The following is a 15291-nucleotide window of genomic DNA, read 5'->3' as shown; positions in this document are numbered from 1 at the left end:
ATATATTAATTAGGCGTATTTAAAAAATTAATTTTTTTAAAAAATATTAAAAATTTTAAATACAAAAATAAAATATTCAAATTCTAAAATGTGGGCACAATTTTTTAAAACTGTGATTCCGCTAGGATCTCGCAACCACCACTCCCAATTTATCCCACATAATACAGGCGAAAGCAAATTACTACAAATTTGCTTCAAACACGACGGGAGACCATCCATACTCACAAATAAGATTGTAAATGAATAGTATTATTTACGAACATGTTCGACCCGACTTGTTAAGGACTTGACTTGACGCGACTCGTTTTGGGCTTGACTTCGTTTAGTAAATGAATTGAACCCGAACTCAAATATTAAGCTTATTTTGTAAAAAGAGACAAATTCAAGTTCAAATAATTTTGACTCATTTATTTTTATTTAAATTATGTAATATAAATAATATTTTTAAAAAATCTTATTTACCCAACTCAAATCAATAACTCATCGAGTAAACTCAAAACTCAAAATCAATAAACAAGTTAACTCGCACTCAACAAAACTCGGCTCGGTTGGATTGCACCTATTCGCAGATCAGAAACAGGTAATTGTCGATTCATAAACCTGTCGTAAACCTCAGGGAGGACAGTTGAGAGGTCAGTCTACCCACTATAATTTTTTCTCGTATTCGGTGAACTGCTTGGTGTTATTCTCCGAGTTATCAGAAAGGAAAATGGTTTCTTCGGCTCTCTCGAGGCTTGTCAACCTTCAAAGGCACTTTCAAGTTCCCAAGGTACTACTCTCTATACTATTTTCCGATGAAACTTGGAAGCAACTGAATTCTTTGAAATCAATTGGGACTTAAATTTGGCAATGGATGGTTTAGGCGTTTAGTGCGTTTAGCATCATGATATATCGATTGCAATAATTCCAAGAAATTTGCTATGATTTATGTTAACCCTTTTGACCAAGAGATGTCGATTTCTTTTATTTTTTCTCCAATAAATTTACTATGATTTATGGTGTTCTTGTTTGTTTTATAGGGTAGTGACGACAATTTGTGCATTGGCATGGTAAAGTTAACCCCTGATGTTTCTGAAGCGTTATCGCGTGGAAGAGCTGTTGTTGCACTTGAATCCACCATAATATCACATGGTATGCTATGCTATGCTATGTTAAGCCACTCTGTATGCAATATATGGGTTCGTTTGGATGTGGGTTGGCTTTTTCGCTTTTTGGGATAGGATTTTAGACATTTTTTTTTTTGGACTTTTTTAAGAGAAAAAATAAAATATTATGGTTTAGATGTGATATGTTATCTTATTGGACTAAAAAAATCATTTTGTCTTTTTGTGACTAAAATAGTTAAAAAATTAAAAAATCTGGCATGCCAAACGAAGGCCATGTCTGTTCTATTGGTTAAGTTATTTAATTATTATTATTTTTCATATGGAAATATTGCTTTGGAATGAGCTAAAGAGACGCTTTCTTTGACTTGATTGAATCTTTAACGAAATTTTAAATTTTGATAAGTTTATTTTTTTGAATGCAATCAATTTTATCCGTTTCTACCTAGTGATTTTCTGAGAAATGACAAGATATGGTGAGAAATGTAACTTTCTTATTTTATAAGTTTCATTTCTTACCAAAAGTGGTGAGATTTTGTGAGAAACAAATCTCATATCCCCATATCCCCATATCGCATGCTTTGCTTTTTTCTTCATCCAAACATGATAGTTAGAGAAAACACAACCATTTCTTCTCTTATCTCACCTAGATGAGAGACTGCAATCATTTCTTTTCTTTTCTGACGCCACAATCCAAGCTTAATGGTCTAGTAGGGGTTTAGGCCATATTGTCCTCCTGCATTCTCAAAGGGTAAAAGTTTAAGCGTAATGAAAAAGTTTTCTAGAATGGGCATTCCTTTCCATTCCACTTTCATAGGGAATGTTCAAGCATAAGGTCATATTTGTTTGCTTGAACTTGTTACTGGTATAGACTGCCGTTTAATTTCATGTCATACTGGCAAGTGATTGACATTTTTAAATGTACCTCTAAATTATCACACTTGCTTAATTGTCTATTTGGGAGAACTCAAAAAGGTCAACCAAACATTGACCAACCTACTTAAACAACCTGAAGGCTTGGTTTAGTCTGAAGGAATAAAGAAGTCTCTTGTTCAGGGATGGCTCTACATATTGCTTAGGGTATTTAATTGAAGGAAAATTCTAATAACCGCCCTTAGGGCATTGGTTAAGATTGAAAAATGTGTTACATGTGTATTGAAATATGTGAAAAGTGTATAAATATAATATATATACATAAGTGTATAGAAATAAGTGAAAAGTATTTTAATTTTTTTGTCTTTACCCTTAATTGAATACCCTAAGCTCAATTTTTTCATTACATATATGACATATATATAAGTGGTAGATTAATTTGAACTCGCGAATACTCTCGCAATGTTTTACGATTTACAAATGTGGTAAAAAAAGTGGACAATAATATTAAGATGACAGATTTGACATATGTACAATTTTTATGGTGAAAAGTAGCAAAATGTTTGTGGTGTGTTATGCCAATTGTAGTAAAGTTACAAATAGACAAATCTATGGTGTGCAGCACTAAAGCGAAAGTTACCAGCTATTGTGATTATGTGTATAAATGTTACAAATTGTTTGTGGTGAGAAATGTTACGAACCATTTTGGTGAGAAAAGCTATGAAGTGTTGTTTTGTTCGTTACAGATCGTTGTGGTTATGCTAAGTATGTTGTGGTAAGGTGCATATGGTATGCCATTTTTTAAGAGTACACACCGTCAATACAATAGATTTTACATTAGTCTCATTAATATTCAATTTTAAGATTGTTATGAAATAATTGATTGCATTCAATTTTATGGGTCATGCTAAAAACAAGTTCAATAGACTATTAATAAGGAAAGTAAAATGTCAAAAAACTTAAAATCATTTGAGCTTTTTACGCAATCCAAAATACTCTCACATTTTTTACATATATTTTTAACACTCTGTAATGCACTTTTTGTACATCGGTCATTAACAATTTTTATGTTAATAATTTATATAAGATCTCTTTATAATGAATACCCTGGGAAGAAATCCTAAAGCTGCCACTAATCATGTTACTACACGTGATGGAACCTAACCCAGCAGTTCATGAGTTCAATTGAATTGTGACTGGTGTTGCTCAGTCTAGGCTTGTTAGACAATCAAGATTGATGTGAAAAGTTTGTTTGAATTTCAAGTGAGCATGAACAAAATTTTGATAACCAAACTACAAGCTATTTGCAAGCAGCATGGTTATTATTAGCCCTAGCTCCTACTACTAAGTTGGCAGAATCCTTGCAACATGAGTGTTTCTGATTCAACCAAATATTTGGATGCTAATTTCTGGCATCCCATGAACATGAAACCATTCCAATAGTTTCAATGATATTCGCATAAAAATCTTGTCTTTGGTATCATCTGAAATGATAGTCTATTCCGTACTATGCACCTGTTTATGTTGGGGAAAGTGAAATTTCATGTCTCATTTTGAATATGGAGAACAATGTGGGACATGGTTTTAGTTTAATCATCAACTACATCATTTAATTTATGTTACAAATGGTGTTTGAAAGCCAATTTGATATGTAGATTGCTACCAGAAAGCCCATATATGACTTCTGTAATATTTGTCGTTCACTAGTGGGATTCGCTCTTATCTACAGGAATGCCCTATCCTCAAAATTTGGAAACAGCAAAGGAGGTGGAGGCAATTGTGAGGGAGAATGGAGCTGTCCCTGCAACAGTTGCTATTTTAGATGGTGTACCATGCGTAGGTGTTTATTTTGAACTTGTCATTTTCAACTTTTGCAGTTTTTAGTCTGGGAAAAAGAAACAGGACCCAACAAATATATATAATTAAGAACTTGGGCCTTGCATCCCTTCAATTCATATTGGAGATAAAAGCTAGAGGGGAGGCAACATTGAACATCACTGGTCTGGAACAGGAGATTTTGTAAGCTAAAAGCATCAATTGAAGCTAGCTCTATTAGAAGATCTTCTGGTCCAAGAGAAGTCAACCTGAGAAATTTTTTGTGAATTGAAATTTGATGACTTCGACACTTGAGGCTCTGTTTAATGAACATGGATTTCCTGAGGGTTAAAGAGCTGAGAACAGCTGCTTCCACTATAAACAGATCCGCATTTAAGACTTGAAGCCATTAAATAGCTCTCCTTACATACTGAAGTTGTGAGACGAACCGAGATTCTCCTGTGAAAAATCCCTAGCTAATTTCTGCAAAGACAGAAAAAGCCTTGACTTCACGATTAAAAGCCCAAGGCCGAGTGTTATAAAATCCCCTTTGTAGGCTTTTTCCAAGCGGAGGGAAAAGAATAGAAGGAATGCAAGATTTCAGTTGTCCTGGCTAGGCTGAGAGATGTGTAGAATTTTCCTCAATGATGATAGACCTGCAAATTTTGTCATTTCTTCTGTTCTAGATAAACCAATAAACCGAGGCATAACGAAACAAGGCTGGAAGCAACAGAAAAAAGTTTACTGCTGAAACCAAACCTTATATCCACATTTATATGTACGCGTGTGTGTGCATTTGTGTGTGCATGCACTTGTGTATGCGACGTTTGGCCCCTCTTTTTACCATTTTTATTGAAATATATTGTGAGAAGAGAATAATGTTGATTTGAGAGTAATTCTTTCTTGGTTGGGAGTGCTTGACCAAGAAGTACATATGATGTGTGCCTGAGAAGGATTAGTATCAACCGTTGAAGGCATCTTACTAATTCAAGAATTATTAGCTTGATTGTCTCAGCATAGCAATTTTTATTTCAACTTTCTTGATCACTGGGACATTTAAGATACAGAATAAACAGTTGAAATAAAATGACTTGTTTTTCATTCTCTCTTGACTATGGTCTCTTATATATTTGACTTGTTTAAACAATACTTGTATGTAAGTTGCTCAATTCAGATGGTTTTACAGTAAGACAATAGGCTCTATTTTTAGTAAACAAATTTCTTATAGTTCACACTATACCATTTTACAAGCAGAAAAATTATGTTTAGAATCTATACTTCACATAACTCATGGGAAAATTATTTGGAGCAACTAATGTATGGTTATATAAGTAATGAAGTATTACATGCCAACACCAAAAGTGATTATCTAGGGTATGCTTAATTGGACCTGTTAGATGTTGGGCAGTGGTTTTCTTTCCCCTTTTGTTCCTGATGTGATGAAACTTTTTTTGGCCACTTGCAATACCTCACAAGATCCTGGCTGAGGTTGTGTATTGAATGACTCGTAGCATAACCGGCAGGTGGGCTTATCCCCATTCACCTTAGCCCTGAAGCTCCAATATAGATATGAAGCCATTGATTATCTAATTGATTGGGTTATACTATTCTCAGTTCTGTTGTGAGTATTATTCAAATCTCTGACATTGCAAAACTAATTGTAGGTTTGAGTGCAGAAGAACTTGAGAGGCTGGCTAATTTGGGAACCAAAGCTCGAAAGACGGCTCGCAGGGACATTGCACATGTTGTGAGTAGCACTCTGAAATTATCAACCAATGCTCTTGTGGAATGTACCAATGTATCTTTCACTATTTTTGTATCTCTGCATTTTGATTTGGATAGATTTAAGAGGCTCATATATCATATATTTGGTTAAAGCTTATTGGTCACCCCAGATACATGATAATGCAGCATTCTTAAGGTATAGAAAATAATGTATAATTCCTCAAATAAGATTAAGTTGAATATGTATTCAATACTTTAGGTTAAGAGGAATTTCCTAAAAGGACTTCTGTTTGTGCAAACAAGTGCCATACCAGCTATTTCTTGGACACTTTGTGCTTGTCTATATGATAGCTATGGATTTTATTTCAAAGATCTTTGTAGACTCTTTATGCCCACTTTCCATCATGTCACTGATAAATTTAGGGTGTCAGGACACAGTTCTCTTTTAAAAGAGAAAAATGCAACCCTAAAAAAAAATAAAATTTAATGGCTTAAATAGTTTTTTAATTAATTTTTTTTATCATATTATTGCTTTGGACTTCGGATTGTGAGGAGAGTCATCATGATAATGTGTAACTGTGCACATACATACAAATTCAAACATATAGTACATACATTTTTCTGTTCATACATAGATACAGACATTATGTATTTACTACATTTTTGCAAAGCACTCACTTGTTAACACCTTAATCTCATGTTGTTTTTGTATTAGTGCGTTCAAGTCCATGTGACACAGATTTGACCATATTTAAATCGGATAAAAAAAGGTTTCACCTAAAATGAGAAAAAGTATTGTAGGAGGAAAGGGGCCATCATAATTGTGATATACACTCATGTGGATGCATGCAGTCATAGAGTTTTACATATTGTCTTGCCTCTACAATATTGGAGTCCTGATTTTTAATTATTCCGATGTTGATGTAGCATATAGTTTTGTGGTTATGTCCATGTAACGGACCTTTTCATGTTGCATCATGTTTCTCCAAGGATTAATCAGCCACAACCAATGGATCCACTGCTTTGATAACAACAAATGTATGAGATGAAGGCATTTATGTCTGAAACTCTTCTTTTTTTTTTTTTTTTTGAGAGGTTCTTCTGACCACCAAGCCTTTTGTATTTTGAGGCCTTTTTACAATACAACACACACTGATAGATTATAGAAGTTAGTTTACTTCTCTACGGTTTCTGATAAGAGAACATAATGGTCCTTACTAGAGAACCTCCTCTTGCCATGCATCTAGCTTTTTAAAAGCAATCTGTAAAGCAGGACTATGTAGCTGGAGGAAACATTGCAACATCAAGGCTACTTCATTTTTGCAGACAGTCTCAACCCGACTGTTAGTTTTGATGTTTTGACCTCAAAAGAATTTTAAGTTTGAACATGCCAATGAGTGCAGGTGTTGCAGAAGAATCATCAAGTTTATTAGCAATAGCTGGATCAAGTAGATCAAATGGCCAAAAAAAAAAAAAAAACTGAACAATGGCCTAATTGGTCTTGTAACTCTTGTGGGCATTTTTAGAAAGCGAAAATATGTGACATCTACACAAAGTCTGGTGTTTGCTTTATGTAATAGTATAGATAGTATAGATACTAGTATATATTTTTCCTTAATAAACTTTCAGTAAGGAAAAATGTTCATAAATGTATAACATAGCTGGACCAGAAAGATTTCTGGATCCTGTAGTAATAAATATCCAAGAATATGCTGCATTAGGTCAGAATCCTCTGAACTAATCCAGCATATTCTTGAAGATTTGTTACTTCATGATTTCCGAAACCTGTCTAGTGTAAGGTTGTATGCTCCATCAACATTATTCATGATTTCATAAAACAATGCTGTTAAGGAATGTCTTGATTGTCCCTTGGCATTGAATCAGTCCATTAAGCCTTAGATAGCACATGGAATTTTTTTTTGGTGTATTTCACTTCATTTTGTTTTTGTTTTTTTTTTTGGTGATACGTTGCATATACAATAGCATCTAGTATATACTGTTTGCTGTTGCAATACATTGAAAATTTCCTCTCGGGTGTCTTGAACTCATGAAATACTTGTCTCAAGCTTCTTAGGTTTGTTGCCGCCATTTGCCTACATTCTAAAGGGTGACCTCTTTGCATTCAAATTCTACAGAATGACCTCTGTGGGACATTGAAACACATTCTTGTATCTTCAATGAATTTTGTGGTGGATGTCTTTGGTTAATTTTCTAGCTTCTACTATTAAGCTTAAATATTTGAAAAAATGAAATGGTCTAAAGGGCCCATGTAGGAGAAAATCATTTTCAGGTTACATGAGTGCAGACTGTTATTAATGTTGAACTGATGATTATGAAAATAACAGGGGCAACTAATGAAGAAAAAAGTAACTATGGTTGATACATAAAGTTGAAAGACTTAAAATGTAATTCCTGTAACTGTCCCATGCAACAACCTAAAACTGCATCTTCTTTCTGATGTTGATCAACTGCATTAAAGGTTCAGAGCTATGAAGTGTGGACACCTCTCCAAAGGTCACGTGCAGTTGTCCAACACGTATCGGACATGGACATGTGTCGGACATGCCGCGGATACGTTGGGACATATTGAGGACTATTTTTTTCAAAATTTTTTTTTTAATGTTTTTACTAAAATAGCATACCTAAAGTTGATAAAATTAAATATTTGACATAAAATACATATTAAATATTTAAAAATATGGCATATAATAAATATGTAAAATTATATGTTTTGCATGTGTCCCCAACGTGTCATGTTCTGTATTTTTTGAAAATTTGTGCATCCATGTGTCCATGTCGTGTCACGTGTTCATATCTGTGTTTCTTAGTTTCAGAGCAATTAGTGCTGAATAACTCCTCTGTTGCTGCATTATTGACCTTAGTCACAAACACCGTTCAAAGAATTTCTACCTTGGCTTTTTAACCTGTGTTATGTTGGTGATTGCATATTGAAATGCTCTCATGTTAGTTTTTGAAGGTATTTCCACTATTCAGTTGCAGATTGACAAAATGAGGACTTATAGAACTAGGTTTTAAAGCTTGCTAGTTGCTACCTATAAGGTTTACATGAACTGAAAACACTAAACCTCTCTATTGAACTTGTAAAAAGTGAAATTTTCTCTGAACTTGAGGAACTTCTTATATCCAGATATATTGTGCATGAGTTGAGTGCTGATTAGTTGAGTGGTTCTCAATAGTATGTATGCACTTATTGTTCTCATGTGTGTACTGTCCTGCCACTCTTTAGCTTTGATGAGCCTTTTGAAGTTAATCTGTTATGTGTAGCATTAGACAGGTCTTGTTGAAGTACATAATATGTGTGTGCATATATGAATAACTAAATTGGTCAACATATTGCCATTAAACTTCTGCTGTACAAAACTACAATGCCTTGTTTGATTAATAGGATTAATAGTGAAAGGATTAATAATCCCATTAATTAGTGTAGGATTAGTTATCCAATTAAATTAGTGAGATAACTATTTATTTTGTATTCATTTTATTATTATTTTTTTTTCTTTCATACTTGAAATTATGATCCCAGCCCCTCTCAATATTAAAAATTCGCCAATTTTATCAGATTGAATGTCACTGTACAATTAATCCGGTTAATAAAATTTGCAATAAAACATAGGATTGTGAGTTTATGGACAAACAATCCCGATCCTATGCTATAACCCTACTAATCAAACATGCTCTAACTGTATTAGCTTTTGTGGTTGTCAGTCCTTGATAGCTTGATGTGTGGGTTTACTTTCTTTTCAGGTGGCTACCAAAGGGGATGGTGCAACCACTGTTTCTGCCACTATGATTTTTGCTTCTATGGTGATTACTCTAATCTTTTGCGTTCTTCAATTTTCTTGTACAAATATACCATGGGCATAATTTTATCCTTCAGATAGGTTGTTTATCCTTACAAAATTTCTGCAGGTTGGCATCCCTGTATTTGTCACTGGGGGTATTGGCGGAGTGCATAGACATGGAGAGAACAGTAAGAACCAATATCCATATTATTGTAGGGGGTCTAAAATGAACAGTAATAATATTACTTAAAGAGGCAAAACTATGTTAATGGATCAATAATCTGGGAAGGTTGGAGAAAGAGTAGCCGGGTTAGAGTAGAGCAAGTGGTTCAAGAGAAGAATGTGGCAGTGGAGAAATGGGCAGCATCTCCCTAAATCCCTCAAAGTTCTCCTCAAGAGTTCTCCTAAGAATGTTGTCCTCTTGATCCTCTTCTGGAGTTCTCAAATCTTACGAAATTGGATCTATTTACAGGATTTTCCTTGGTACTAAGATTACCAAGTGGCCAAATAGGGTGATGACGTGTTCAAGAGGACATATGGAATATTCCATTCGTTGAACTACCAGGCTTTGGTATACACGTCCCTCTACATGTGCCTTTTTGGTACGAACCTCAGCAACTGCCACTGTACTATCTGTTTGGCACAAAACCACATCAAGTACCTTTTTGGTGCGAACCTCAGCAAGTGCTGTTTTGGTACGGACTGTAGGAGGTGCACCTACCTCGGTGGCACTCTCTGCGATGGTACTTGCTGCGGCACCCGCCTTCTCAGTTCTGTTTTCCAAAGCCTGCATTCTTAGTATTCATGACTTGTTATTAGCCATACTTGTGTCTACCTTAGCAACTCCTTTACCCTTAGCTACCTAATCACAAACTCCCCAGCTTCCCAGGGCGAAGGCCACAGCTAAGTCTGCTATCAGTCATGTTATGCCTTAGTACCAAGCCTAAGGAGACTTCCTTGGTCTTGCTAATGCCACTAAGGCAAGTCCATGACCTAGGTGATGGAAAGGGAGTCCCTTGCTTTGAGGTTGCCCTACTCCCATCTTTGCAGGGTCGCCGTTGTATATTGGTATCTCGGCTTGCTATTAGCGCCGAGCTAGTAATGCTTTGAGGCCTGCTATCAACACCAAGCATTAGTTTCAATTTGCAAAGGGGAGGCCTGCCTCAAAGGTTGCTATCACGCTTGTGGAGTCTCCATTGGTAGGTAGTTGCGGCGGTTGTAGTTGCTATAACAACTCTTTCCCTCGGCAAGTGCAAATGGTGGCGCTGACAATACTGGAAATGGCGGCGTTGAGGTAAAGTGCCTTAACAGCTTGACTGCTGCAAGTGTTGCCTCGACAAGTAGTTTGCGGAGGGTTTGTAGTTGTTGCGGCTGCTCTTTCCTTCAGTAAATTCAAGTGGCGGCGTCGACAATACTTGAGATGGCGGCGCTGAGGTAAAGTGCCTCAACAACTTGACTGTCGCAAATGTTGCCTCTGCAACTTTCCTTAGCCATTTTGCTGCATGAAGCCTAGTCGGAACCTTGGCCGGTTGGACCTAGTTCGGCCCTCTAGTTAACCCGCTTCCCTTGGGTTTTAGCCCCTGCTCCTTTAATCACACTTGCTCATCTAATAGAGGTGACCTTAGCACTTAAGTTCATACTTAATTTCTGCCCCTCTACATTTGCCCGCTGTGCGTGTGGAGAGCATGTGTGTTGGCTTGGGTTTAGGCCAGCATCTTGCCGTGGCGGAGGCCCGGGGTAAGGCCAAGTCACAATCGACTTGTGGCGCTTGGAGCTATATCCTTTAAGGGAATAAAGTTGTGCCTTTACCACTACCTATGAGTTTTGGTGAGATGGTAAGTGCTGAGGTCCTATAATTGGTATCAGAGCAAGGCCTCAAGTTCAATTCCCCCCAATGCCATGCTGCTTGCGGGCATGTGTTGGGAAAGGGGGGAGTGGGGATTGTTGGCTTGGGTTTGGGCTGTTGGCATATTATAATCACCGAAAGTCACTTAGTATTTTATTAGCCGAAAGGCAGTAGGGTCTGTTATCATTGTTATGCCCTCAGGGATCATCTTGTAATTGTCGTGTTTGTAAACCCTAATCTTCATGTATAAATAAGGGGTGATATCTCATCATACCCTAAGCTGATTTATTCGAGCTTCATGGTATCAGAGCTAAACCTATAGGGTTTCGGCTCACCCTCGTTGGTAGACCTTTTTTCACCAACAACAACAACACTCTAGGGTTCGAAGCTTACCTGGGTGGATCTTCCTCAGCCGTCTTCCTCGGTCGATCCTCCTCAGTCGATCTCCTCAGCCGTCTTCCTCAGTCGATCTCCTCATTCCCTCAGCTCGTCTTCCTCAGCCGTCTTCCTCGTCGACCTCCTCTGTCGATCGTCACTCGACCGACAGCACCGCAGCTCGGCGACCTCCTCCAGCCATTTCGTCGCTCGTCTTCTTCGTCCTCAGCCTCTGATATCACTGAGGTATATAAATCTATATATATATATAACTCTATATATATCCGGCTCTATTTATATATATATATATATATCAGGATATATAGTTATATATATATAAAGACATGTATCAATAAATCAACGTAAAAAAAAAAAAAAACAAAAAAAAAAAAAAAACAAACAAACAAACAAAAAAAAAAAAACAAAAAAAACAAAACAAAAAAAAAAAAAAATAAAAAAAAAATAAAAAATAAATCAATAAAACAAAATGAAATGAAATAAAAAATATATATATATATATTCAAAAAAAAAAAAAAAAAAAAAAAATCATTTCTTAATTTTTGATATGTCTTTATAGTGGTCATTGTGCCTGTTATCTCACTACCACCTTCCGGGTTTGGGATTTCTACTAGTTTGTTGTGGGTTTGGTAGTATTGTATCCATGACAGATTCCACTAGTGTGTCCTCTTCGTCTCAAACACCAAAGAGTGAGAGTCTCATTCTACCTACTACCATGACTGAGAATCCCAACCCTAGTCTGAAAATCACCACCTCTCTATTTAATAGTCAGAACTACCTAGCATGGTCTCAAAGTTTGACTTTGTTTTTGAAAAGTAGAGGAAAGATGGGGTATGTTGATGGCAGGATACAGGCACCTAGTACCACTGACTCAGGTTATGACCAATGGGAGATTACCAACTCTTTGATTACGAGTTGGCTTATCCATTCGATGGTTCCAGAACTTGGTGAGGGCTACTTGTCTATGGAGACTGCCCAGGACATTTGGGAGGCTGTGGCTGTTACCTATTCCCGCAAAGGAAATTTTTCACAGGCCTTTGAGTTGCGTCGCTCTATTGAGAGCACACTTCAGGGGGAGCAGACTGTTCTTCAGTACTTCACTTTCCTCACCAACGGCTGGAAACGCCTTGACCACCTGGAAGACTATAAGCCCGTTTGCCCTACTGATTCTGTCGGGTACAAGAAGTTCATTGCTCGGGAACGGGTCTTTAAATTTTTGGCCGGCCTAAATATGGAGTATGATCCAGTTAGGGGTCGAGTTCTGAGTATGGACACCCTTCCTTCACTACAGGAGGCATTTGCCTATGTACAAAATGAGGAAAGTCGTCGGTCAGCTATGATGTCCCCTGTCTCTACTGACCGTTCCGCATTACTGTCTACTCCCCGAGATGGCCTCAGCCTGCCTCCTCCGTCTGCTGCTAAGGAGTCTATATTCTGTGATTATTGTAAGAAGCCGCGGCATACTCGTGAGACATGTTGGAAGCTTCATGGAACTCCATCTGGGGGTCGAGGTGATCGGTTAGGTTCTCGAGGAGGTCGGTCAGGCCACTCTCGAGGACGTGGTTCCTATTCCCGGGCTCATCAGTCTAGTGCCGTTGATACCCTTGATTCTAATTCTACTTCTGTTACCCAAGCTTCTGATACTGAGCTGGAGGATGCTTTGCGCCAATTGTTGGACCGCCGATCTTCTACTGCTCTCAGTACCGCTTCCTCGTCCTTTGCCCGATCAGGTAACTTAGCATCTGTTCCTTGTGCTTTCCTGTGTCATACATCTTTGCCTTGGATTATTGATTCTGGTGCCTCAGATCATATGTCTGGCTCCTCTGATCTTTTCTCTGCCTATAAGCCCTCTTCAGGTCAGGACAAAGTTAGGATTGCCGATGGAACTGTTTCTTCCATTTCTGGAAAAGGTTTAGTCCAAGTCACTCCTACCATGCATCTATCTTCTGTTCTCCATGTTCCCAAGTTTTCTGTTAATCTGTTATCCTTAAGTCGTCTTACCCAGGATTTGAATTGTTGTGTGACGTTTTTTCCTGATCATTGTCTTTTTCAGGACCTTGTCACGGGGAGGACGATTGGCAGTGGTAGTGCAGAAAATGGTCTCTACTTCCTAGATCAACCGGACAAACTTGCTTATTCTTCCACCGCGTCTTCTACTACCCCCGCTGATATATGGTTATGGCATCGGCGTCTTGGGCATCCCTCATTTCATTTACTTAAGCATTTATTTCCTTCTAGTTTCGCAAATCATCATGTGTCTGACTTTCTTTGTGAGTCTTGTCAACTTGGAAAACAACATAGAGCTTCTTTTGCTCCCAGTTTGAATAAAAGCTTAGTTCCTTTTTCATTAATACATTCTGATGTTTGGGGTCCCTCTCGTGTTCTGTCTGTGAAAGGTCATCGCTGGTTTGTTACATTTATTGATGATTTTTCTCGTGCTACTTGGGTGTATCTCATGAAAGATAAGAGTGAAGTTTTCTCTGTGTTTCGCACTTTTCATAAGATGATTTGTACTCAGTTTGGGGCCACTATCAAAATATTTCGTTCTGATAATGGTGGGGAATACATAGATTCTGGGTTAGGACAATATTTCTCTACTCATGGCATTATCCATCAGACCTCTTGCACCAATACCCCTCAACAAAATGGGGTGGCCGAACGCAAGAATCGGCATCTTCTTGACATGGCTCGGTGCATGTGTTTTTTTATGAACGTGCCTCAACCCTATTGGGGCGACGCTGTTCTCACCGCTGCCCATCTTATTAATCGTCTCCCTACCCAAGTCTTGGACAAACAGGCTCCGCTTCACGTTCTCCTCGGTTCTCAGTCCTTGTTTTCTATTTCTCCCAAAATATTTGGTTGTGTCTGTTTTGTCCATAATCACTCTCCCTCTCGTGGTAAGTTGGACCCTCGCTCCCTCAAGTGTGTTTTCCTTGGTTATTCTCCTACTCAAAAGGGGTATAAATGTTACCACCCTCCTTCCCGTAAATGGTTTGTGTCCATGGATGTCACTATAGCGATCCCGGGTTTACCCTTGTTGTACAGTGATCCAGACATGTGTCCGTGGATGTTGGTAGTTGTTTATTATCTTGTTTGCATCCTTTCTTACTTTGTATTTGAGTTATAGGATGTGTTGAGCGGGTTTGTTACAGGTTGGTTGAGTTTAGAAACCAAAACTAGTTGCCCAGATTTTTGGCCTGTACGCTCGAGCGGGGGTGTTGGCGCTCGAGCGTAGATTACATCCATCCAGTATCTTGTTGTGCAATGTTGTGAGCTCGAGCGTAGGGTTGGGAGCTCGAGCGGAGGCCTGGTTCTGCAAAAGTGCTGGGCGAGTGCATTCTGCGCTCGAGCGGGAGGTTGGCCGCTCGAGCGGAAGTCTGTGAGTGGCCGCTCGAGCGGGGTGTTTTACGCTCGAGCGGAAGACTGGGTTTAAATCCCGAAATTGTGACTTTCCAAATCACTTTTTCACTTTCTCTTCTCTCTCTTACTTTTCCAAAATCACCATTGTTGAGCCTCTCACTCTAGACTCTACCTTCTCTCTAGGTTTTGATCTAGTAGGAGTGATTTGCTCACCTTTGGCCTTTACAAAAAAGTTGTTGATCGTCGAGGGCTTCATTTTAATCTGAAAATCTCGGGTTTTGGAGCACGTTGAGTTTTGTCTTCTTCTCCCTTGGAGCTCCGAATTTGAGGTAGGGATAACCTACTCCTCTCTATGGGTTTTGTCTTTAAATTT

The 15291-nt window shown here is 38.0% G+C and overlaps 1 protein-coding gene across 2 annotated transcripts in view; it reads left to right on the top strand.

Annotated features, from left to right (window-relative positions):
• The first annotated feature begins 464 nt into the window (after positions 1 to 464).
• Positions 465 to 15291, top strand: part of LOC114305203 (pseudouridine-5'-phosphate glycosidase) — a 32034-nt gene continuing 17207 nt past the window's right edge. Inside the window, exons 1-6 of one of the 2 annotated variants that reach the window (XM_082911072.1) lie at positions 465 to 769; positions 1020 to 1131; positions 3706 to 3816; positions 5456 to 5538; positions 9282 to 9341; positions 9447 to 9507. In XM_082911072.1, the coding sequence (XP_082767198.1) occupies positions 710 to 769; positions 1020 to 1131; positions 3706 to 3816; positions 5456 to 5538; positions 9282 to 9341; positions 9447 to 9507 (487 nt within the window). In that variant the 5' untranslated portion in view covers positions 465 to 709. The remainder of the gene's footprint in view (positions 770 to 1019; positions 1132 to 3705; positions 3817 to 5455; positions 5539 to 9281; positions 9342 to 9446; positions 9508 to 15291) is intronic. The other variant, XM_082911073.1, reaches the window with a different exon arrangement.

The sequence above is a fragment of the Camellia sinensis genome, unplaced genomic scaffold (assembly GCF_055761805.1).
Source record: "Camellia sinensis isolate YWXY unplaced genomic scaffold, ASM5576180v1 Unanchor1, whole genome shotgun sequence".
Taxonomy (NCBI): Eukaryota; Viridiplantae; Streptophyta; class Magnoliopsida; order Ericales; family Theaceae; genus Camellia; species Camellia sinensis.
Note: the sequence above shows the minus strand (reverse complement) of the source record. Positions and strands in the feature narration are given on the sequence as shown.